The sequence below is a fragment of the Hippichthys cyanospilos genome, chromosome 5 (genome assembly GCF_059441005.1).
Source record: "Hippichthys cyanospilos isolate Australia breed blue-spotted pipefish chromosome 5, RoL_Hcya_1.0, whole genome shotgun sequence".
NCBI classification, from domain to species: Eukaryota; Metazoa; Chordata; class Actinopteri; order Syngnathiformes; family Syngnathidae; genus Hippichthys; species Hippichthys cyanospilos.
The window spans coordinates 21,185,726-21,210,321 of NC_142373.1; the positions used below are offsets into that span (position 1 = coordinate 21,185,726).

A 24,596-nucleotide genomic window follows, 5' to 3' on the forward strand; every position below is an offset into this window, starting at 1 on the left:
TAATAACAGAGGCTGAATGTGCCTGGGTTTAAAGGCGGGACAGTGTAAAGCTTATCATCTGACCCTATTGTTTGGAAAAGAATTGATGCATGTGGAAAAGTGTTTTCTAGATCAGTGGTTCTCAAATGGGGGTATGGGTACCCCTGGGGGTACTTGAAGGAACTCCAGGGGGTAGTCAAGATTTTAAACAAAACAAACATGCAAAAATAATTTTAAAATAGTTATTGAATTAATTAAATGTTTCAGAAAAATATACGTTCATATAACACATTTTATGTTCAATACGTTATTCAGTTTCATTATTTTAAAAGGCCAGATTCCTCATACTCGAAGAGGGTCGTATATCAGCTTCTTTACCGTCTCTTATCCTGCACCAAAGATCTCACTGATGACCTCATTGGGGTATTTTAAGGTCTAAATTAAAAAAAAAAAAAAAGCTATGTACCACAGCTGAGGAAATTGTATATTAAATTGTTTGACCCAACCTGCCACCTCTCGTTACCTGTCAATTGAATTATTTATTTTTATGACTATGAAGCCAAAAGAGAACACTTTAAGTTGAATATTTTTCAGTGGACAAATATTTATTTATATATTTTTTTCTTTTTGAGAAGAGGTCTGACACTTTATATTGATTATTTTTGGTCGTTAAATATGTATTAATATTAAGTTAATTACTTATTTTTGTGAACTGATCTTTACTGTAATCCCAAAAGAGGAAATTTTATATTGAATATTTTTCTGTGGTCAAGTATTTGTTTATAACAATGTCCTTTTGAGGCCAAGTCTGACACTGTGAAGGGAATCATATATTAGGTTGTTATCATTATGTTCTTAGTTCATTGTTACCCATTTATGCAATCCTAGTTCATCTTGACCCTGTCCTTAGATAGAACTGTTGACGCACGAAAGTGTGAGCCGGGACCTTGGCCCAGCTGCCGGTGGCGCCCGGCTGGCTCTTTTGTTGTGTCTTGTAATCTGCTATGCTTCTACTCAATAAAAGCCAGGGGGGGACTGCTGGGCAGTGGAAAACTAGTGTTACATTTGCCCAAGCTTTTTCCCTATGCCTGGCATAGAAAAGTCAATCTTGGCTGGTCTGAGTTACTCTTTTTGCTGTTTAAGCAGCTAGGCTTGTCCTAGTCTTCTTTTCTGAGATTTCTCTGACAGACTCTTTATATTGATTTTTTTTTTTTGGGACAAATATTTATTAATAATTAAGTTAATGATTTATTTTTGTGGAGCGATCTCAACATGAATAGTTGTGTATCTGTACGTGGGTTTGCGAGTGGGTGGCAACCATTCCAGGGTGTCCTTGGCCTATTGCCTGAAGACAGCTGAGATAGGAACCAGCACGCCTGCAACCCCAGTGAGGATAAGCAACTAACAAATTGGATGGATAGAGAACATTTGGATTTTTGAAAAAAATGTGAAAAATGGGAGCAAAACTAAATATCCGAATTGTCATTTTTGCTTAGAATAAGAATCACAACTGAGTTAGGTTTGGTGGTTTGTAAGCAAACTATAAATACAATTTGAAAAATAATTCTTTTTAATGATTTTTTAAATGTAAGGTATTGATCAAAGGTCAACAAAAAATTCTTTACAATCATGTCGATGATCTCCCACTAGTCTAAATGTGATTATAGTCACTTTTGTTTATCCATTTCTGAGGGCAGTTATTCCTGCTGTTGATTGAAAATGACATCTCAGTTGCTCACGGCTCAGATAATGAACACTCATGGCTCACATATTATCTGAGTTTAGTCATTTGACAACATATTGAGTTTTGATTGGCTTCTTCTTTACATAGTGCTGTATTTGTATAATGCATTAAAAGACTGCTTGTGATGTTGTTTGACATTTTATCTCCTCATTATGAAAATTCACACCACATTTTCATATGTATGATCTTATCAAAACAATACATTGAAAGTTTTAAAATAATGCATTCAAGTGATTTGGAACACAATGGATTAGCAGGTTCGTCTGGCCCTCTACATCCTTTTGAGGTTTTTTTTTTTTTTTTAAAGGAAACCTTTGGAAAATGAAGTGGCCACTCTGCTGCTGATACAGGCTCTTAAAGCGGAAAATTACCAAGTCGACTTGCTCCTCGTGCCATGTCAGTGCCATTCATACAGAACTACTACACAAAAATAGCAGAAAATAAATGCATACAGTGTAAGAAGCAATTTAAAAAGGAGACATAGAGTGCAGTTCAACATGACTGTAATATAGAACCACAAAAATAAAGACATTGCTAAATTAACTGACAGCATCAAACTGAGAATTGTAACCAACTCCATAGAAAATGTATCTAATGCCTTTCAATGTATGGCGATCTAAGCAAATTTAAACAGGTACTGTTTATTTTTCTCGCTCAAACGGGCAATAAATGGCAAATTCATACAAGCTGAATCTCAATTTAAAAATGTCTATTAAGGATATTAGTGCTGCTTGGAAATCGCTTTGGAAAACTTGGAACGGGAAAACAGTCAACACATTGCACATTGGAGTGTGGGAACGAGCGCCAAGGTTGACATAAACATTAACCTTCATGTGCTCACAGCCAATCAGTAGATTTTGTAGGATCTATTCTGGCTACACAAGCAAATCTGCTAATTGCTTCCTGATTGAAATGAAAAATGTGCGTCCATGGCGCTGGCGCTCCGACAAGTCGCTCGCAGCATTGTGGGTGCTGCTCAGATGGGGATGATATAGATAGATGGGAGCGAGGCAAGAGAAATCAGCCATCTTCTGAGACGCAGTGTTTCTGCAAACGGCTATCACGTAAGCGAAGCGATGTTTGTCGTCTTGCACACAATTGTATCCTGCCCTGTGAAATAATGGAGTTTCATGACTTTCTGCTCCAATGCGTCCATCTGCTTGCTTTGGGGGACAGTAAAGTCTTCAGTCAGTAACAATTATCACGCAGTTTGCAAACGTGTGCGACCCGGGTAATGTGGGGACTCAAACTAATATTAGCGTCTATGTGAATCGAATTCCTCGGCCTTGACCTCCTTGGAGCCAATGACAAAACATCCAACTGAAAGTAACCGTGGAATCTCAACTCTTGAACCTCAACCAATGCTCATAACATATAGTGTTCTGAGGAAAACATGCCATTTATAACAACTTTCATAAACCACAAGATTAGCATAGTATTGTTTCACCATCAACTCTGCATGTGTTTGGCTTTTTTTTCTCAAATAACATTTAGCCAAGGTGTTTCAGTGCCATGAAAGTTGAAAATAATGATCAAAAGTCATGTGGAACAGCAGTTCCCAACCACGTGCCGTGGAATGGTACTCGTCCATTTCATAATGGGCCACCTAGAGAGACGGGACAAATACCATATTTTTGAACATCAAACTGAAAGAAGTTTTTACTTTTGAAATGTGGTGCATATGCCTGTGCCTCTGTACAAGTCAATCCACTTGTCACAGAAAAAAAGTAAGTCCCCAGGCTGAGAAAAAAAATAATAGAACAACCAGTGGTGGGTAGTTCTTTGGTACTGATGGACAGAGGTTTTACAGACGGACCGTCGACTCACGAAAACATTTTGAAAAAAGACAGACTAAGACAAACAAAACAACAGATTTCGTCCGTCGTCGTCACCACATGTCACCTGTCATGGTTGGAAATAGTTTGTCACCTCACCCAGTTAAATCGCTGATAAACGTTTAAACTGCCATATACTTGAGAGAATGGAGGGGTAGACACACTCTTAAAGGGCAACAGGCATAAAGGCATTTTTTAATATGATTTAAATAAATAAATTGCTTGTACGCAGTTGAACAAACCATGATGGGATGCCTGAAAGGTGAGTGGCATTCAAGTAACGAATGGGGATTTTGCAAAGTGATAATCTCATTGATTGGCTCCTAGCCAGGAAATGCAAGATAGAAGTTAAAATTAACTCCAAAGAAGCATCAAAATTGCTGAGCAAAACCTTGCTTTTAACTTGTAGTGCATGTTACAGATGATATTTGTTCAAATAGGTATTTTGTTTCATGCAACCCTTTCGGAAAATGATTTGAAAGGTTGACGGCATGGTGTGTGAACACCTCCTGGATAGAGCTTTATAATTGGTGTGGTTATTGTTTGTCTTTATGTGTCTTGCAGTTGAATGGCAAGGGATCTAACTGCCAAGAAAATTCATGACAATAGCCATTTTAAATGAATAAATGATATGATGGTGAAAATACTATCACAGAACAAGAAGTCCTTAAGCTATTGGAGAGTTATCCCAAAGTTTAGATTTTATGGTGTTACAATTAAAAAAATCACTTCAAACTACTTATGCATTCAGTAAAGATTTTATGATGGCAACTGATCTCTGGAATAAATTACAGAGGTTGGTTATGGCGTCCCTATCAAGATGCTGTCACGGTGACAGTAAGATGCCGACATGCTAAAGGCTTAATCTCGTGTGAATGCTTACAATATCGTATGTACTGTGCATTTTAGTGCTTAATTCCAACTTTACTTGGTTAGCCATGGGTCCCAAGATTGCTAGATGTTAAAGGTAGAAGTAAGAAGAAGATTTATACGGAAAGGAAGCTAGAGATGATCACAAATACAAAGAAGGCTAGGCTAGGCTACCCTCGCTAGGGATTATGGCCGTAAGTAGTTCACATCAACGTCATTCAAAGGTAAATCAAATTTCATTTTTCATTTATATATTTTTTATTTATGATGGTATTTAATTGCATACATGTATATTATACATAAGTAGCCCTTACTATACTATTTTGTAACAGACTTTTAAAATGCATTTACAAATTTGATATTTTTACCTGATGAATTTGGCTTATGATCCCAACCCCGCAATGGATACATTTCTTATTTCCACTGTATTCCAAATCTATTGATTCACACTTCCCCACCAGTGTTCAATTGTATCAGTATTATCCAAATGTGATGCAGTCAGGTTCCATAACGACAGTCTGAAGTCTTCTAAAAAAATAAAGATTTTCCTGAACCTCCTACTAAAAAAGTCAAGTCAAAGTCAAAGTCAAAGTCAAGTTTATTGTCAATTTCTTCACATGTGCTTAACATACAAAGGAATCGAAATAGCGTTTCTCACTATCCTCTGCGTTTTACATGTACAATAACAAAGTGCAGGTGCGCAAGATGAGACAAACCTAAAAACTAACCTAAAAAGACCCTTTCTCTTGTTTTTTTGTCACTCCAATTGATTTGTCGTCCATCACCAACAGTCTATTGCGGTAATGTCATATACAGTGCAGCCAGCTAGTTGTGTGATTGGGCCTTTTTTGAGAACCACATTGACTGCAGGAACAAATAAGAATAAAATGGCTCCCCTTGTTCCCTGGTAGGGTTGCCCATTCATCTTCTTGCATACTGCGCACATTTTACTGCCCATCCACTAGATCCAATCAGCTTCCCACTTCAATTCTCTCTATGTTCAACTTAAAAATCCTAAAGGGCCGACCTCCATCGGTGTGCATTCTGGCCACCGTAAATCTGTCGCAGAACCTCTATAAAGCTGCCCGGGGCGTGACTCGACAAATATTAAGGAAGAGGGGATGAAATCAACAAAAAATAAATACTAGCAGGAGAGACAACTTGCGTGCAGACAAAAAGCTTTCCTGTCAAATATTTACCTAGGCTGGGACTGACCAAAGGGAACCTGTGGTGGAGCCGTGTATGAAATAATATACAATTTCCTCTGCTGTGGTAGATGAATGTTTTTTATTTAGACCTTAAAATACCCCAATGAGGTCATCAATGAGATCTTTGGTGCAGTATAAGCGACGGTAAAGAAGCTGATATACAACACTATGGACTTATAAAAAGAGCAGGAACATAACTTAGAGTACTAATCACGTCTGTCTTTCGGAAAACTCATGATTCCTGTCATTGATGCATGACTTATTGCGTGGAGATTTGAGGAAATACATATAACACACACACTCAGTCTCTACAAGCTCCAGAAAACAGCAATACAAATGATCAACCGGTCAAAATATGCAGAATCAACCAACAAATTGTTTATCAAATTAAATATTCTCAAATTTTATGAAAGAGTTGAAACCAAAACAGCTCAATTAATGTATAAGGTATTCATTTACATTGTTATGATTTAAGGCCTACTAGTGATTTAAAAAAAAAAAAAATGAAAATAAGAACAATTATAAAGTAAATGTGTTTATCTGTTAAAGGTGTCAATTTATGGAATAGCTATGAAATAAAATTAAAAAGATGTACATCTATGGCTGTGTTCAAAAAAAGCTTTAGAAATATAGTAATAGAAAAACACAAATGATCATGTATAAACTGAATAAGATCTTGTATAAAAGTTAGTTACACGTGAAAAAATAAGAAATATTGAATGTATGTTTTAGTATGTATTTATATATTTATATATATATATATATATATATATATATATATATATATATATATATATATATATATATATATATATATATACACTGTGTGTCTATGTATATATACATACAGTATTGGCATATATATATATTTATATAGAAATATGACTGTATATATAAATTGCATCAGGAGCTTATTTAATTTAGGGCTGACATTTATTAAAAGGTGTACAACCTGTTCCGTCTTTGTGATGTGAAACAATATAATATCTGAGTAAATAGAATAATATCAGATATCTTAATTTTCTATGTAGTTTTCTACTTCTTCCTACTTCCTTTTGAACATATACAGCAAATCTCATTGAACTGAAAATATACTGACAATATCTTTTATTTGTTTTTTTTGTGTGTTTTTTTGTTCTCACTTTTGAAGTGTATTTACTATATGTTCAACAAATTTACAATAAAATCAGAACAAGATAGCACTTGCTCCTAGCAATAACAAAAAAAAATCAACCGACAAGAAGATAACAATATGTCTCTGCACTAGCGCTTTCTGATTATGTCAGTTAACTTGATGGTGGAATTAGGATCGTGGAACTTTGCAATTCAATCAGCGGGACTTCCATCACTTGACACCAGATGGCCACGGAATGAAAACAAGAGTGTAATGGGACAATCAGAGGAGTTCAAGTGCCTCTCGGTGGAACTTTGCTGCCGCATTGCCCACATCTATTGTTCTCATTCTCTCTCCCAGAGCCTCCGAGGCCAGCACGAGAAGCTAAATCACCCTGAACAGACGCAGACAAGGACAAGCTCGACCCAAACTAGCAGGACGGCGGCCAAAATCCCAGCACTGACCGATGGCCGAACACTTGTACAATTACAGACACAAAATACGCATTCAAGCGCACACGCATATGCGCATACACATGCCTTATTTTTTGGAAATTTCATGTCAATCCTCACTAGACTAGGGTGACCAGATTTTCTAGATACAACAAGTTGGCTGAAAATAAAATATACAATTAATCCCCACCAAGAACTATTTATAACAAATGTAATCGCTAGTCAATTTGGTGATCGGTGATTAAGTTATTAGTTGCTATCTTGGATAACAGATCAACTACGCTAAATTGAGCAATGCACTTACCATGAGCCAACATTTTTTGCTTGGTCCCGATGTCGTACCAGTGTAGTAAAATTTGTAACCCTCGCAACCTGAGTTGACATGTCATATAAGTAATAACATGTTTACGCATATTTTGCTCAGCGTCACAAGATTGCCTGACTTTCTTTGCCTGTAGTCAATATTGTTTGAAATTTGGTAGATTTATCCAAAAAGTATTGTATATAGAGAAAATCCATAAATAAAGTCAACTTTGCATATGCCCCCTTCAACATTTTGCATCAAATTAGCATTTGAGTTCATTTTATACTTGTGTGACAATAATGGTAAACTACAAGGTCAACTAGCGTGAAGGACAGAATTGATTTTGACTAGGGGCTATTTTTGAAGCACATTTCTTTAGTATTATATGAGCAAACCATCCAAAAGCAGAAGGGCCTGGCTTTGTGCAACCTGTTCATGTATGGCTGTGCTGACATGCGAGGCTGAGCCTGTCAGTTTATCACAGGCAGCAATTTTTCACTCTTGATCAGCCAACTGTGCACCTAGCTACCTGCTCTGCATTAGTGGCGTGTCTGAGGTGGGAAACAAAAAGCTTAACTTGCCGTGAATCATTGCGCTGTCTTTGTCTCGACCCCCAGCTTCCCTATCTACCCCTCATCAGCTTTCCAGACCTCTCCATCTTGTGTGATGTGCCTCGCCATGACAGGCGCCATTCAGCAGGGAGGCCCCGCACCATGTGCCTGGCAGCATGGGCTCAGACACGAAGCAGCGTGCTATTGGGCCCAAGACGCATGCCTGCACGCGCGTGGTCGGCCATGTTTTGACCCCCACGTCACGAAGAAGACAAACAACGGCGATTGGCAGCGGCCGCCTCGCCATGTGGTGAACCAGCGGATGGAACCATGTGCCATATGGACTCTCCATTGTTGACAAAATAGCCAAGGGGGTCTTAGCACTCACCACCATTAGGAAAACACTAGGGATGGCGAGTCATTTAAATGATACATTTTTGATTAATTAGGAGATTAAGTGATTTATATACACCGTATGTACACAACTCAAATGAAGTTGATTTTGGGCTTTTAGATTAATGCTAAGATGAAGCCAAAATACACAATAACCATAACAGGCGATGGCAACTCATTCGTTAATAGTCCAGAATTTAAAAAAATAAATAAAAATCTCCCCAGTCGTCAATGGCAGTGAATTGATTGTTAACACATTGCTGTTTAGCAAGAAGCTGAAGCGGGGAGTTCACAACAGGTGGTTGATCGATTGATCAATCAATTACAGTTCTGAGAACGGCTCTTTCCATGCTTTCCACTCTGTAACCATTCTGGTCTTTCTGTATCTCTCTTTGAACTTGTTGATGACATTCTCTTACACTTTTAGCTCAATTGCCACTTGCCTTGGCTCCTGTTTGAAGCCACGCAATGACATGGTGCTGTTGATTATTTCTTGGATGTTATCTGGTCTGATAGTGTGGAAGTATAAACAACAAAATTGAAGTTTTGTCCATTTATGGATCAAAAACCTGTTGTAATTTTCTCTGAAATGTTGTCCTTGATGTAATAGTTGCTACGCAGGTGCCACAGTCCTTTAGTTTCCTTTATTATGTCATGCAAGAGTGAAGTCTGACAGGATTTAAGTTCTGGGTTCTCAGTGACACGTTCCCAGAACTTCATAGTTTCCAGGTCAAGTTTCCCAGGTCTATATTTTTTGTTCAGTTGATGCATTAAGACTTTTACTCATTCACTTCCATGGCTGGTCTATTTTTGTTTCTAAAGTTTGCTCGTCACGTGACACAACATGTGAGCACGTACTGCAACATTGAACAGTGAGCATGTCTAGTCAAACCTTTTGTGAGTTTATATACAGTCGTCAGAATAATGTTACCGTTGTGGTTTGGGTGAATTTGGATTCCCACAACTGACATCATGATTGTTTTAGAACATGAATTGAGTGAGAGTGTCTCTGGTGGTTGTAGCCAAGAAGTACAATCTATTTTGCCTCAAGGACTCCATCAACAATCAATTCCCCCCTACCAAGCTTTAGAAACACCAACTCTAGAAAAAACACCTTCACGCTTTTTTTAAGGGCAAATACAGGTGTTACCCAGCATCCTCATGCGTGTTCGAGAGGATTTATGAAGTCTGTCGAGTGTCACGTGAGAGCGACACAGATACAAACACAAGTGGTACAAATCTCACCTAGCTGCAGCTCCATGTTGCTAATCTTGTTTTCCGAGGGGAACAGGATCTTGGGCGGCTTGTCGGTCAAAGGGGCTGAAAAGTAGAGGAGACACACTTAACATCATGAGGGAAAAACGGCAGCAAATGGAAAATCGTTTTCTCAGGATTTGTATTCAACATTTGTCCTGCAGACATTTGCAAGGGCTTTCCAATTGATCTTATCACCTCTTTTTCATTTTCTATACCTCTTATCGTTTCCCGAGTGACAGGGCTCTTCCAGTTGACTTTAGGGGAAAAGCAGACAACACTCGCGGAAGGAATTTTTGAACGGATCACTTCTGTGACCAACCATACTCCTGAGTGACAACTCTTTGTTTTAGTCTTGTTTGCCTTTGTCTAGTTGTATCTCCACATCAGAACTTTGTAGAAATTGTCATACCAACAACAAGTTGTCAAAAATGGAAGATGTGTGTCACCGCACAAATACTTGAATACTTTAACTAGAACAGGGATGAACAGCTGGTGGCCCATGGGACGCATGCGGCCCCCAACCACCCTCTGAGTGCCTGCGTGATGATTTGGGGGGAAAAATAATCACCAACCCACAAAATTGGGGTGGAAATGTGGAAAAACACAACAGAAAAATCTAATAATCACAAAAAAGTTAACTTGCACATTGCCTATCCTTGACAGTATTTGCCTGAGTTTTTGCCTGAGATAGTTAGGTCGTTCCAACTTGAGGTTTTGACAGTGTTCAAATTGGATGTTTTTCCACTCGCAATGTTGCTGGCTGTTGCCAAACAAAATAACGAAAGCAAAAATACTTGGTTGATACATGGCTTTGAGCTAAAAAAGAAATTACAAAAATGATCGCTGTTTTGAACAATGCTAATTTTTGCTTGATTACATATGAGAAAACAGGAAGGGATCACAAAGTCTGCTACAGTATGAGGTTTCCAGAAACAACAACCCTCTCAAAAATATGATCAAGAAAATTGGGCCAAGTGAAACTCTTGCTCATGTATGCATCTGTCATTATTTTCAAATTTACAGAAAAGTAGCTTTTAAATTGTCCATAGTGAGATCAAATCCCAATCTTGAAATCCACTTGTGAAAATGTCTTCAAATGCGTTAAGCATCCAACCAGAAAATAGACATGAAAGGGTTAAGAAATGATGCTAATTGTAGAGAAGCTTGCCTCAAGAGCTGCGGCTGCCTCAGGGAAATGCTGACAACATGGAGCAGTTTCACTGCTGTTAAAAGCAATTGTGTGTTCGGCGAGGAAGGTCGAGCTCTTAAAGGGCGCTAGGTTAAAAGAACACAAAGGCCTTCCGTTGTATCTACAAGACTGAGCAGTTAAGAGGTGATTGAAGCGAGGTCGCGCCTATGTTTGGATGCTGTGTTTCCATCACTGTCCAACTCTTTACACAGAGCAACAGTTTTGATTTTTTTTTCCTGCTATATTGCTTAGGGTACACACGCATTTGCACTTTAGCGATAAAAAAGAGAAGCCTGTATTGAATAAAACAGACGACTCCCGGCAGCATACTTTTCAGGCACATCTAATTATGAAGCAGTGAATTTGCAACGGCAGCGTTTTTAGGCCTTTTCTCCCTCCCCAAATAAAGATGCCTTCCTCTGAGTGTCCTCACAAGCTCTCTGCTCTGGACTTATTACCAGAAGCCTCTAACAAGTCCTTTGAAAACTCAGCTCTTTTGAAAAGACGTGGAAATTGCGGTGTTTGCTGGTCCATGGTCAAAATGATATGAAACACATCGCTTGCAGGCGGCCAAATTGATCAGTTAAAGGCTTTTCTGCGCATATGTAAATTGCTCCGAGAGTTTAAAAAAAGAAGAAAAGCAAAATCCTCGCCAACACTGCCACTTTTTTTTTCTACTTCTTTTGGTAGACCAGCACCTGCTGGTATGTAAATAGCGACGGTGAAGCCGGGTGACGTCAACGAGAGGGGCGGTCACAGGCTCTTAGGCACAACTGTGTGCACTGTTAATAGGTAATCAGACAGCATACAGATACAGTTTTAATTACACATCAAAGCGGTTTACATCATTACACAATGTGTATCCTACAGCTAATTAATGCACTGGGCAAACAAATGAGGACAAGCTGTTGAGTGGATAGAAAGAGAGAGGGCGAGTGACCGCTTGACGACCGTTTCAGTAAATAGGAGACATTTAGCACAACTGTCAACAAAATAATCTGAAGATATTTATCAGCCGTTCTGGTGTAGTTGGTTAGTCGTCTTTATCAGTAAGTATTTTGATGATTATTTCACATTGATTGTTGATAAATCACATTTGGAAGCAATTCAGTCAAAATTGGCTGAAACACACAAAGCTGCTGTTGATTTAGTCTCAGTTCGCTTGCGGTCTCGTGAGGAATAAACCTTATGAGCATTCAATGAAGCGATTGTGTGACGATACCTTTTTGTATCCAGTTGCTGGGATGGTGGCGAGCGATTTCAGAGTGACAGCAAAAGATATTTTGGTTGCATTCTACAGTAAAATAAGTATACATGGAGATATAGATATATATTTTTTATATTTTGGTATTTGTAATAGTGGGTGATTTGAACTCCTGAGCCTTTGGCTAACTCTCACCAACTGGTTTTCAAACTGCTCCTTGCATAGACTGAAATACTGTATCTCAAATGTGTCCTCATGGAGATGTGTTCTCAGAGGAACCAAAACTAAAAAAAGTTCATCAGAATTCGGATTATAAACCTCAACTTTTTATTACTGATGATTTGAGACCTGCGGCTTATACTCCTAACTATTCTAAAATTATTGTGACTTAATTAGCAGCCACTAAGAGATAATCCACCGTTCAAGAAAATGTGTGTGTAAATTCATGGTGTCATTTATGGAACAACAATGAAATAGAACTGAAAAGGTGTAAATCAATGGCTGTGCAATGTGTTTATATGTTCGATCCATTAAACAAAGGTAGTCAGACTATCGATTATTGATTTTTGAGTTTGAATTGTTATTTAACTCTGCAGTAATCTGTCGGTGTTACATTGAAAAAGTCATCCATTTTCGAGAGGTATGTTAGTGCTTAATATGCAGACGTGTTCAATTAAAAACAATTAAAATATAAATACAAAAAAAATATACATATCTTTCTGATGTTATCAACTGCGGCCTATAGTTCAGTGCATGACATATTTTTTTTTTGTTCAATTTTTGAGGCTGCGTCTTATATACCGGCATAGTTTATAGTCCGGAAAAGACGGAAATTTAGCAACTATAGAGGACATTTTGGTCACAATAATCATGAAAGAAATCCTCCAAACAGTTTTACCTGTATGAAAAGTTAAGTTCACTTCCCACTAATTATCCAAATACTTCTGTCTGTGTTGTGCCAGTAAGGACAGAGCTTTTCTCTGCTGCAAACCAAGTGAAATGTAATTTCACAAGGTGACACAAATTATCTCCGCCAAATCTTTAAACGCTGTGACAATGGTGCTGATTGCGATACAATCTTTATGAAGGAAGTTGGCATAATTGGAGCAGTAAATGGGCGAGTCTCTGCTATGAAAACTGTTAAAAATAAGGCCTTTACGGCTATTTTTAATTACTAACTCTGAGATATGGCACTGTGAATTGTCTTTCAATGCAGTGTACAGTCGCATGGTGTGTGCAGCGTCCATGTAGATTTGCTAAAAACAGAGTCGGACTCTGTAGCTGTAAGTGGTATGATCAATCATCCACAATCCCATTAGCGCGCAGTGGCGGAAAAACGTTTTGGACTTTCTGGCTGAATTGTTCTTAGTGGCTGACTGGAGGAAGAGCGCAAATTAATGAGAGCCGGTAGCTTATTGAATTTTTGCATATTAAATTTGCATTAGTGTCAACTTTTTACTTCTGCTCCCAGGGTTAATTCAGGGGCCCTCCTAAAACCAGCGAGACCATTTGATCCAAGCCGTCATGCAATTTTTGAATAGAATGTAAGCAAAGTGTAAACAGAGACGAAAGGGCTGTAAAGTGGCAGATGATGGATGGATGGATGGATGGATGGATGGATGGATGGATGGATGGATGGATGGATGGATGGATGGATGGAGCTTTGGTTACTATAATCATGACATTACTACTGTGTCAGAAAAGTGAGACTACATGCTTTCCAATTTAGTCACAAAATCACTGAATGACAATGATGTAACAATACAGTCAAGGTCTGAACTTGAGGAGGGATTGCATGTTATCAAATATTTCACAATCTAGCTTTCTAGAATATGTGGTTGGGCTTGGTTGCAACTGGACAACATAAAAGCTGCAGCGAGTACAGTTTTTCTGCTTGTTATGCTTGTTCCCACAAAGTGAAAAGAATATATAGGGTACCTATGAGTACAATTGTATTTCCTGTTTGTATGTACTCATGTATCCATCTGAGTTAAAGTTGTTTTAGGTTTTAAGATTACTGTAACATCTGTTTTCTCTGGCATTTTGCTTCTGAGTGACTGAAAGACATCTTTGTCATGTTTTTTCAGTTACATGCAGCAGTACATAATGAAACCGGGTTGTTACTTGAGTACAACAACAACAAAAAATAAATGCAAGCTAATAAATGCATACCTTTATTCAGTAAACTTCAAGATTAAATATCAAAGGTCTGCTCCACACAGCAAATCATTGTTCAGTAAAGAGTTCATAATTTAGAACTTGTCCTAAATATTGCAGAACCTCTTACCAGAGGCCAGCATGTTGAGCAGTCCATGGTGTGGGTGTGTCGGATCCCCTGTGATCACTGTGCTCTGGCCACAAAGTGTTTGTCAGCAATGTCCTTAAAGGAGGAGTTTGAAGTTTTTTAACGCTCAGCAATATTTGAACATTGCCTCACATCACTCTACCGCCATGCATTAAGTTTATCTTACCTACAGCTGCTAGCATGTGTTATTCTTGTTGGAGTGTTCTGTCATTGATTTGAGAGTTGCCAATTTTAGTCATGGTCAATCAAAGCATCGAATCTTTCTTTCAAAATAAATATGGCTCGTGAGTTGTGCAGTGGTGTCCTGACATTGCGGAAGCACATGTGGCTGAGGTGCAAAGGGGCTGCTTGGGTGATTCCAACCGGATTCCTCTTCAAATTTGATTTTGAAGGCTGACTGTCCATATTGTCTTTAGCAAATGTCCAAATCCAATCTGGCCCAGTTCAGACACATTCTTGATCCATCTGGCGGGTTGCTGTAGCAATGATGTCGGAAAGGGTGTTGTACAGCAAGTGCCGTGTTTTCCATCATATATTTGCAGCCGAGGCAACAAGTAGGGGCACACTCGGAAAATTCATTCTGACATCTGTGCACTACTCTAGGTGGGGGTGTGATTGCGGAAGCAGAGGGTGCACCGCTCTTATTCATTAGTTTATTTTCCAATCAGGACCCTGTGATTGATTGCTTCCATCAGTACTAGATGCACTGGCACACGGTGTCCTCAGTTGGAGCGGTGAGTGCGGCCCCTGTGTTGTACTACCATTGTAAAATGTTGTATTCCATGCAACATGAGTTTACATGCAACCTTTCAGATTTGGGATTGTCAAATATACCTTACATAAAATGCCTCCATGTCCTGCTGCAATATGCTCAAGTACTAGTCATTGCTTTTTGGCACTTTGAATCAGCTTTTTCTGTGTATGTGCTTTGTCATGTATGATTGGTTAATGAAAGTACCTCAAGTGTACTGCTGAATGGAAGTGAGACTTCTCCACAAAAAGGAAAAAAAAAACACAAATAGAGGTCACGTATGTATTGATAACAAGAGTCCTCTTGCACGTCTTCCATTATATCACTCAATAATGCATGCTTGCTCTGACAGCAGGAGATACAAATGGAATTATGTAACATTAACACAACAGATTGTACTCTGCATAGTGATGTCATGGATTGTAACATCTGACCTGGGTATTTAGACCTGTTCAGTCCAAGGTGCACCATTTCGAGATTAGATATGTATGTACAGCACCTGCCCGATTTGGTCTCAGCCCTCCCAGTCCTTTGTGACTGTTCAGACTACAAAAGAGCCATCCAGTTTTAATCTGCATGAGCTGAAAATCAGATTTCGGCTGGCAGTCTGAAGTCTGTTATTCATGGGACATTGTACATTGTTGTGGCTCAAGATGCAGCCTTGAGGAGAGTCAGTACTCAGGAAGATCATATTGAGGCCTTTTCAAATCAAACAGCCAGTTAAACAGTAGGGTGCTGACAACCGTTGGGAGGAAATCGCTCACGTGTGTTGGGATGATCATATTAAATGATAAGATGATTTTCATGAACAATGGTCACACCTAAGTGTTCTTCTGCTCCAGAAAGGATATGCTCAAGTGGGTAACAGAGGAGATGGCATTCTCTGTGGAGCAGTTAAAGTGAAAAGCAAAGGTGATAAAGGGAAGTCTCACTGTGGTGCGGCCCTTCACCAGCTTCTCACAGCACTTTATCCCGATGAGAGTTAAAGCTACTGGGCGTTACTTGCGGAGGCTGAGGTGAAGGTAGGCTTTTCTGGGATTATGGTAGGTGTCTACTGTCTTGACGATTCGCTTGACATCAGCTACCTTAAACCGGAGGGCTTGCTCATCAGAGCGGTAGTGGACTTCCTTTCATGGGTTGGAATGTGAATGGGCTTTGTACTCTGGGGATGGGAGTTGTCTTTGCAAGTGGGTTCAGATAAGCTCGAGAGGACATGTGTGCCAATCATACTAGCTCACAAATTTCAAAAGGACACCAAATGCATTCCCTCAAAAAAAAGTATATATATATATATATATATATATATATACAATTGCTAACCATTGTTGCGTCATATCTTTCCATACATTTAGTTCAGCCCTTGATTACGGCACCATGTTAAAGGGGCGATTTACTAATTTTACTATTTTCAGCAGCAATATATGTATGCCTAACATTGATTTGACAGCTAAATTATACTTCATATAAGTGTACATGTTCACAATAATGGCCAGCCATTTTACTGGATTTTGACATTTTTACTAACTACACATTATTGTGTTTAAGGCAGTGAATAAACCAAATGAAAGTATAGACTCTCCCTTTTCTGCCTTTTTATGTTCTTTTATAATCAACAGTAGAAATAAAAAGGTAGGATTAAATTTGCCATTTTTCCCAGTGGCCTCTCAAACTTTGTAGATATCTAAATTGGAGCATTGTTGTCATCTCCCTGAGCCCTGAGCACAAGTGATGTCATTTTCAGTCTACAGTAAGTGGCAACATGCATTTTTAAAGATATTAATTGAACATGAAATTGAATGTGGTTATCTTTATTAAGTCTTTATTGCTGAAAATTGCAAATTTAGTAAAGCATCTCTTTAAGTAAAATTGAAGCAGCATTCCCCTTTAGCGCACTCTTTCAAGTTTAAACCTTTTTTTTTTCTCTTCCAGGTGCAAGCATATCAATGGACACGGGCACGTCGGGTCCAATACTTATGCAGTCACAGCGTAGCGGACGTTCACGGCCTCAAATGGCTGCGCTGTCCTTTACTCGGAAATTGCCTTCTACTCTTGCCTCTTTTCAATCAGCATTGAGGCAAAGACCCTGTGAAGGCTGCTAAGCTCCACTGGAGAAGCGTCATTCCTCCTCAAGCATCCACCACTATTGTGCCTGTCACTCCTGTCAGCTACTTCCACTGCTCAACTGATGATGTCATAGGGACAAGTTCCAATATTCTCAGAATATAGGGAAAAGCCACTTGCAACTTTCTTCACTTTATAGCAGATTTTATTCACTATTATGCAAGAGGAATTTTCAAGTTTCTGTACATTACATTGTGATATGTTATCCTTAGTGAAGGTTTTGCATGTCACTGACAGTAATAAAACAATCTTTAGAAACTACATGACTACTTTTACTAGTCTTTTTAGAAAACAAGTATATGCTACTGTAGTACATTCTGATTTTAATAGAAGCACGTGTGCATACAGGCCACGTAATTATCAGAAGTGTTTTACAGCTACTGTATAGTTAAACATATTTGAAAATAATCCCTTTGACAGTGTCACTCATAATGAAGTACTACTATAATACCAAGGTGAGACTTTCTCTTGGCACCAACTTAAAAAGGCTCTTTCACAATAACTCTTCTTCATTTAAATGTCATTTTAAGAAGGGCTTCAATAGGGCACAAAAGCAAATGCTCCCCTCCCACACATTATGCCTTCATTATGCTATGTTCCTCTGTGAAAAGGCAACCATGGTGAGTCTTAATGAGTTTATTTACACACTCTGCTAGGATTATATTTAAGGCAGGTTGATGGAATGCAGTAAGTGTGTGCAATAAGAGGTACAATTAAGCACTCGGCAGATGTGTGGAGGGTTTGAAATAAACACACAACCGGCAGTTCTGGAGAACAATGGAATGCCTAAATGCACTGCTCAAGTAATTAATCCTCATATTAAATAGTGGAGGGAAATAAGTGTAGGCGCTCTTCTCAACTACTCGCGCTTGCTTTTGCCATCGAATGTGCGTTTTCTTCTGTTTGATTGCAATAAAATACTGTAAATTTGGTAATGTATTCACAATATATGGTAATATGAGTTGGCATTATCACAATGCTGTTTCTTGGGGGGGGGGGGTACTGTGTCTGCCGCACACAAAGCTGAGAAAGGATAGGGACAAAAAAAAGGAGGTTAAAAGTTATCATTCGTTATTGGAGACAATTTAATACACTGTCAGTTTGCATGTTTTTTATTAAATTAATTTACCCCTTTTATGTGGTATTTGTCATTTTCCCTCACATTATAGATTTCCTCCATTTCTAAATCATTGAGCAGTATTTTCAGTTCAGCATTAGTTTTGAAATATTAGGACGTAATTCAAATGTCGACAAAATAATATCAGTTTCTAATAACAATTTTACATTAATTTTTGATGGCACAACATCTACAACAATTAAACATGAAAAGAAGAAAGTAGAACAAAACAAATCCTTGCATAACACAAGACACAGAGGACCAGTTCTTGTATATTACTATGTCAACATGTACAGTATACGGTGTTGCAGGGATGCTAACATGCATCTTTAACACTTTAGAAACTAAGAATGGGTGAAAACCGATACCAAATATGGGTATCAGCCTGATACCTATTCATATTTCAAGATATCGGAACTCATAATGACAACCAATGCTCATAACAAGTACAAACAAACTCGAAATGATAAATTATTTAAAAGAATACAAAAAAGCAAATGTTTCATGAAATTTGCACTTTCTTTTGGTGCCAGGATATTAAGATTTCTGTTTTGAAATACTCTGAACTCCTCCTTCAACGGCCAGTTTAACAATATGCCAATTTCGCAGGATGCTAATTAAGTGACTAACCAAAGATGCTGCCCACAGTGGTTACAGTCAAGTGTTGCGCTCACTTTCGTTTCAATTGCTTGTAGATAAGATCATAATTAACAATCAATTCCACATAAATGAAAGAAAATCTTCATGGGCAACTAGTCAAATTATTAAGGCCATCTCTACTTGTGATGATAAAAACATTGTTGTGGTTAGACTACAGCAAACCATGAAAGGACAGCAACCATGCAATTGATTTGAATGAAACAAGTAATTAGTCGCACAAAGTCGGCACAGTGGCATACAAAATGGTTCTCCACTCATTTGCACACATGCAATGCAATCATCCAATCATCTTTGCCATGCAACGACACACTTTTTTTGGTTTGTTTTTTTGGACCAGTCAACGGAGATCGGTGACACATGGAGAGAACGTTGCACTATTTGAGGAAAAAGGACTAAAAAATAGTACATAAAATATAAATATTTATATACATACAATATGTATATAAATATAAAATATTTATATAAATATTTATATACAGTGTGCACTACTTTTTGCCATCAATGCTTAAAGATTTTTTTTTCATTAAAAAAAAAGCTGTACAGTGAACCCCCGTGTTACAATGTCCCTGGTAGACGTTATTTCCATGTTGCGACCTGGAAGACTGAGTTTTTTCATCCCCTATTTATGACATTTTCCTGGATTTGCGACAAAAAAAAACTGTCATGGCCCTAATGGTTGGCTGTCTTTGTGTTTTTTTGCCTCCATCTGCTAGCGATTTTAGGTAACTGCACTTATTTACGATTGCCGTCTAACATCTTCCATGCAATATGTGACTACAATGCTGGTCTGCTATTCGTCGGCGTCTCCTCACAGAGATGGTGGCCTGCTATTGGTTGGCCTCACTTGTTTCAAAATAGCGGCACGGTAAAGATTTGTTCAATTGTGATTGGTTACAAAACCGTATTCATAGTGCATTTTACTGCTTGATTCAAAGATGAAAGGGTTAGCCATGGGTCCCAAGATTGCCAGTGTTATTAAAGAAAAACGTAATAAGTTGATTTATATAGAAACGATGCTGATGATAACCCTTATTAGGGAATATGGGCATAACAAGCGCCACTCAAAGGTAAATAAATCCTTTCTGTATTTTTGATTTATGATGTTTTCTGATGGTATACAGGTATATTAGATATACGTAGCACTTACTATACTATTTTGGTTCCAATTTTTAATATGTATGTACAATTTTGATGTTTTTATCCGGGGTTCTAAACGCATTAGCTATTTAACATAGGTTTGGATTGCCTGTCATACGACAAATTCCCACTGCAATAAAGTCCAATTGTACGATTATGAAGTTTTAGTGTCATAAAAATAGCTAATCTAGTTTGTTTAAACTCCAGTTTGACATCTGAGAGGCATTACTCCGAGGGCAACTCCTGCCCGTCGTGTTTCCCTATTACAGCCAGGGGAATGGAAATGGGAAGGGATAACAGTACAGTTACTGTATAAGGTTTAACAATTAAACAAGTAAAATTTAACAAGTAAATATGTGCAGTAATCTTTGTCTCAAATATGTAGACTATAATTCTTTTGACATTTAAAAAATCCTGGTACCCAAATACACATTGATGAGGATTCCTGGAGAAAGTGGGGTCTTTGTGTACTTCACTTTTTGCGAGGGGGGGTAAAAGTCTCCATTAACCACCAAAAAGGAATTTTTTTTTTTTTTTTAATAATCACAAAATTTCCAGGACTATAATAACTATAATATATACATAGTTATAATATAACTAAAATATAAATTTTATTTTTCAACAATTATTTTCTACAATGTGTGTAACGGATGTTTACGTAAGTAAAATCCTGGAAACAATGTAAAATCTTTCCATAAACAATTACTTTTTAAAAAATATTTTCATAGCATTCTTTGTTCCAGTAATACAATTATTTTCTTGAACAAAACTATCAAATCAACAGGCATTTTTTTTTTGTATTGTCTTCTCATAGGAAAAAAAAAAGTAAAAACTTCTCACTTCTCGGTTTTATTCTGCCCATCAGCACCACACTCCCTGTGGAGGTCACGAGGTCTGAAATGATACATCAAAGATGTACAACTAATACGAAATTTAAACTTGACTTTGCAAAGTGCCCAGAAATGTTATTTTACCAATGAGACGTCGAGCAACATTTAAAAGTAAAATTACGTACAGTAGATGACCATCTCTGTCTGTCTTTGTGCTCCCTTCTCAGTCCGGTTGCAAAGTTAGTAAAGTTGAACTGCCAAAGGAATTCAATAGAATTGTGTTACCTGAATTATTATTATTTTTTGTTAACGCTTCATAACATTTAAGTAATTCTCTGACGAATGGATTAAAATGGCAAAGTCAATTTTTATATTTTTTTTGTATTCTGAGGACATTTGGGTTTCAGATTGAATGTTGAAAATGACACAAAAGTTACAAGGTCCATCTTTTATCTCATGGTATTTACATCTAGATATGTCAACCAACTGAAAAAAGCTCCTTTTGTTTGAAGTCACCCACTGATGTGTGCGTGTGTTTGAGTCAGCATACTCATGCATGTAAATGTAATGTAATTTGGGAACATCGTACGGCATGGGAGACAAGAGGAGGAAGGTGTTTGAAAAAAGCATATGCTGCACATTTGAGGTTCCCTTGTGAAGTTACATAAAAAGGAGCTTGCATGTGGGCAATGCCACTGATGTTCAAGTGCACTAGAATCAATGAGATGATGATATGGGAATTATGACAAGCATCGTGGAGTTTGCTTGGTTATGTGCATAGAAAGAGTGAAATAAAAAGAAGTATGTGTACACCAAATAAAATAATAAGGTAGTGGACAATTGATAAACATGCCAACAATGGACCCTGTAGCTCACTCAAAAGTAGTGTATTTCCTCCTCACCAAGTGGCAAAAATACATGAAGATGGTACCTAATGTTGTGCGCTGATTTACCGTAACTAGTGGACATGGCTAATGAGTCAATTAATTGCGAAGAACTTGAAATTCATTACAAGCCTTAAGTTTTTCAAAGGAAACATTTTAGCATGAAAGTTCTGTCACCCATAACTGGATATGCCCATATATGTGTATGTGAATAATTGGTTAGGCAGCTAATGAGCTTTAAATCAAATGTTCAGCACTGTAATCTAAATGAATCACATCTTTGCAGTGTATCAAACCTCTGTCACTAGCCTCTCACAAAGGCGCGCATGGCAAAAAATGAAAGCAGTTTGCCCCCAAAAGAATGCCTCCTCAAGTAGTTATCTTAGCATTCGGACGTCACCGATGCACGCGGGATTGACAATGTACAAGACTGAAGTGCAATAACAGACTTGGATTTTACCTTCGGCCACTGTGAGCCAGGTTCCTGGTTAGTCATTTTAAAGTGTAAAATAAATCTATTTGGCATTGCAGGAGATAACAGAGTGGCAGGCAGCACTCTGCATGCTGGTGGCTGAACTGGATGGATAAAAAAATGTAGACCTTACGTAGCTGACAAGCAACCAAACATATGTCGATGAAAAATCTCCTTCTTGGCAGAGGTACCAAAGATGAGTAGAAAAGGACTGACAACAGAAAGGAGAGCAGTAGCTTCAAGAGGAGATCTGTGCCAAGTACACATTGTTGCTTGTCGCCTGTGGACGTTCAATGCTGCCGTTGCCTTAGCAACACTCTGATAGATGTGTCATATTTTTCACCTGTCTCTGAATGTTAGTATTCTCCGCCCTTATCCAGCTCGGTTGAGCCCCCCTGTCTGCCCCTCGTAGCGTTTGATCTCACTTCATCTCAAAAGAATACCTTATTAGTTTTTTTTACCTGTTTGGCACTCACCAAAAAGGCATTGGCGGCAACCTTATTATCCCTTTTCCCGTTACCATCCCTGAGTAAACTTTGCCACTTCTTGGCCTTTATATGCGTGTGACTGTCCAGGATGGCGTCACTGTGAACATCCTCAAAACTTGTGAACACCGTCCTTGTAGTAAAGGCTCGGCATGCTCATCATCCCTAATGCACGTTGAAGCACTGACCGTATGTTGACATCATGAATGTTCATATTTCCCACGGAATACGTGCATTTTTCAAAGTCAGGTATGGACATAGCCAGGAGTTGGTTTGAAATTTAGCTGATGTTTGTATTATTTTGCTGGACATAAGCTGTAAAATTCTATTGTATAAATGTTCTCTGACTGCTTAATATTGCATATTTAAAGGTTCCTTTTTACTAAGAAGCCTAGTTTTTAGGTGTTTTTGACCTATCAATTTTAATTTCATAGTGGCAACGTAACCTGGATTCTTACAAAAGTTGGAACCCACTAACCTAAGGCATTAGTAATAAAAAATATTTGAAATATTTTCTATTAACAAATAAAATGAAAAACATTGTATAGCAGTATCTACTTTCTTGTGTCCTGTGACTACATATTCTTAAGTCAAAGTGGAAACTAGTTCATAACAAGACCGTTCGTAACCTCAAAATGTTGGTACTGTCCCAGGACCACCGTGGATATATTATTGTCTTTGACCTGATTCTGATCTGAGAATACCTAAATTAATTATTTTTTTCTCTTTAAGTGACCCATATCTGAAATGTGCAGCATGGGTTCATAGATCTCTTGATTGGGTTCACTTGAATCATCCAGTCATCCATTTTTTATATGCTTGTTCTCACTAGGGTTATGGCTAAGCTTGACCCTACCCTTTCTAAGGATATTTTGTGTGAGAGGTATGGTCTCAGCTGGATGGGATGTCAATGTGATCACATTAACAAAATTCGAATTTACATACTTTTGGGACTCACAAAACTAAGAAGCTAATTCCAATTAAAAATTTATATATATATATATATATATATATATATATATATATATATATATATATATATATATATATATATATATATAATATATATGTGTGGCAATGATGTTTATGTTGTCTTGTCTTTGTTCCTCGTAGGTAACTGATCTTATTTTCTGTTCATGCCTCCACACTAACGCATCACTATGATGCTGGTCTGCTATTGATGGGGGCCCGGTGTCAATAAGTTGGCGATATACTAAAGACTTGATCTCCTGTGAGTGCTTACAATATGGTATTTATTGTGTATTTTAGGGCTTAATTCCAACTTTAATTGGTTAGCCACAGGTCCCAAGATTGCTAGTGACGTTAAAGAAAGAAGTAAGAAGATGATTAGGATGGAAACGAAGCTGGAGATAATCAAGAAATATGAAGAAGGCTTGGCTAGGCTAGGCTAACCTCGGTGGGGAATATGGCCATACAAGCTCAAGTCAATAACATTTAAATTTTTTGATATTTGTTTTTTTTATATATGTTATTTTAATGTTTACATGTATATTATATATTAGTAGCACTTACTATACAATATTGTTACAAGTCTTAAATATGTAAAAACACATATGTACAATACAATATGATGTTTTTTACTTGGGGTTTTACACGCATTAGCTAATTGTCATAGGTTTCTAATGCCCACCATATGACGATTTTGCCTGACGATCCCTACCTACCCCAGAACGGATTAATTTTGTATGGTGAGGATCCACTTTATATTTTTAT

General features: G+C 37.8%; 1 protein-coding gene across 4 annotated transcripts in view; it reads right to left on the bottom strand.

Annotated features, from left to right (window-relative positions):
* The window catches only part of il1rapl1a (interleukin 1 receptor accessory protein-like 1a), a 238,461-nt gene that overhangs the window by 66,531 nt on the left and 147,334 nt on the right, over nt 1-24,596 (bottom strand). For all 4 annotated transcript variants that reach the window (XM_088415704.1, XM_088415702.1, XM_088415701.1 and 1 more), the window contains exon 6: nt 9,696-9,770. In XM_088415704.1, the coding sequence (XP_088271830.1) occupies nt 9,696-9,770 (75 nt within the window). The remainder of the gene's footprint in view (nt 1-9,695; nt 9,771-24,596) is intronic.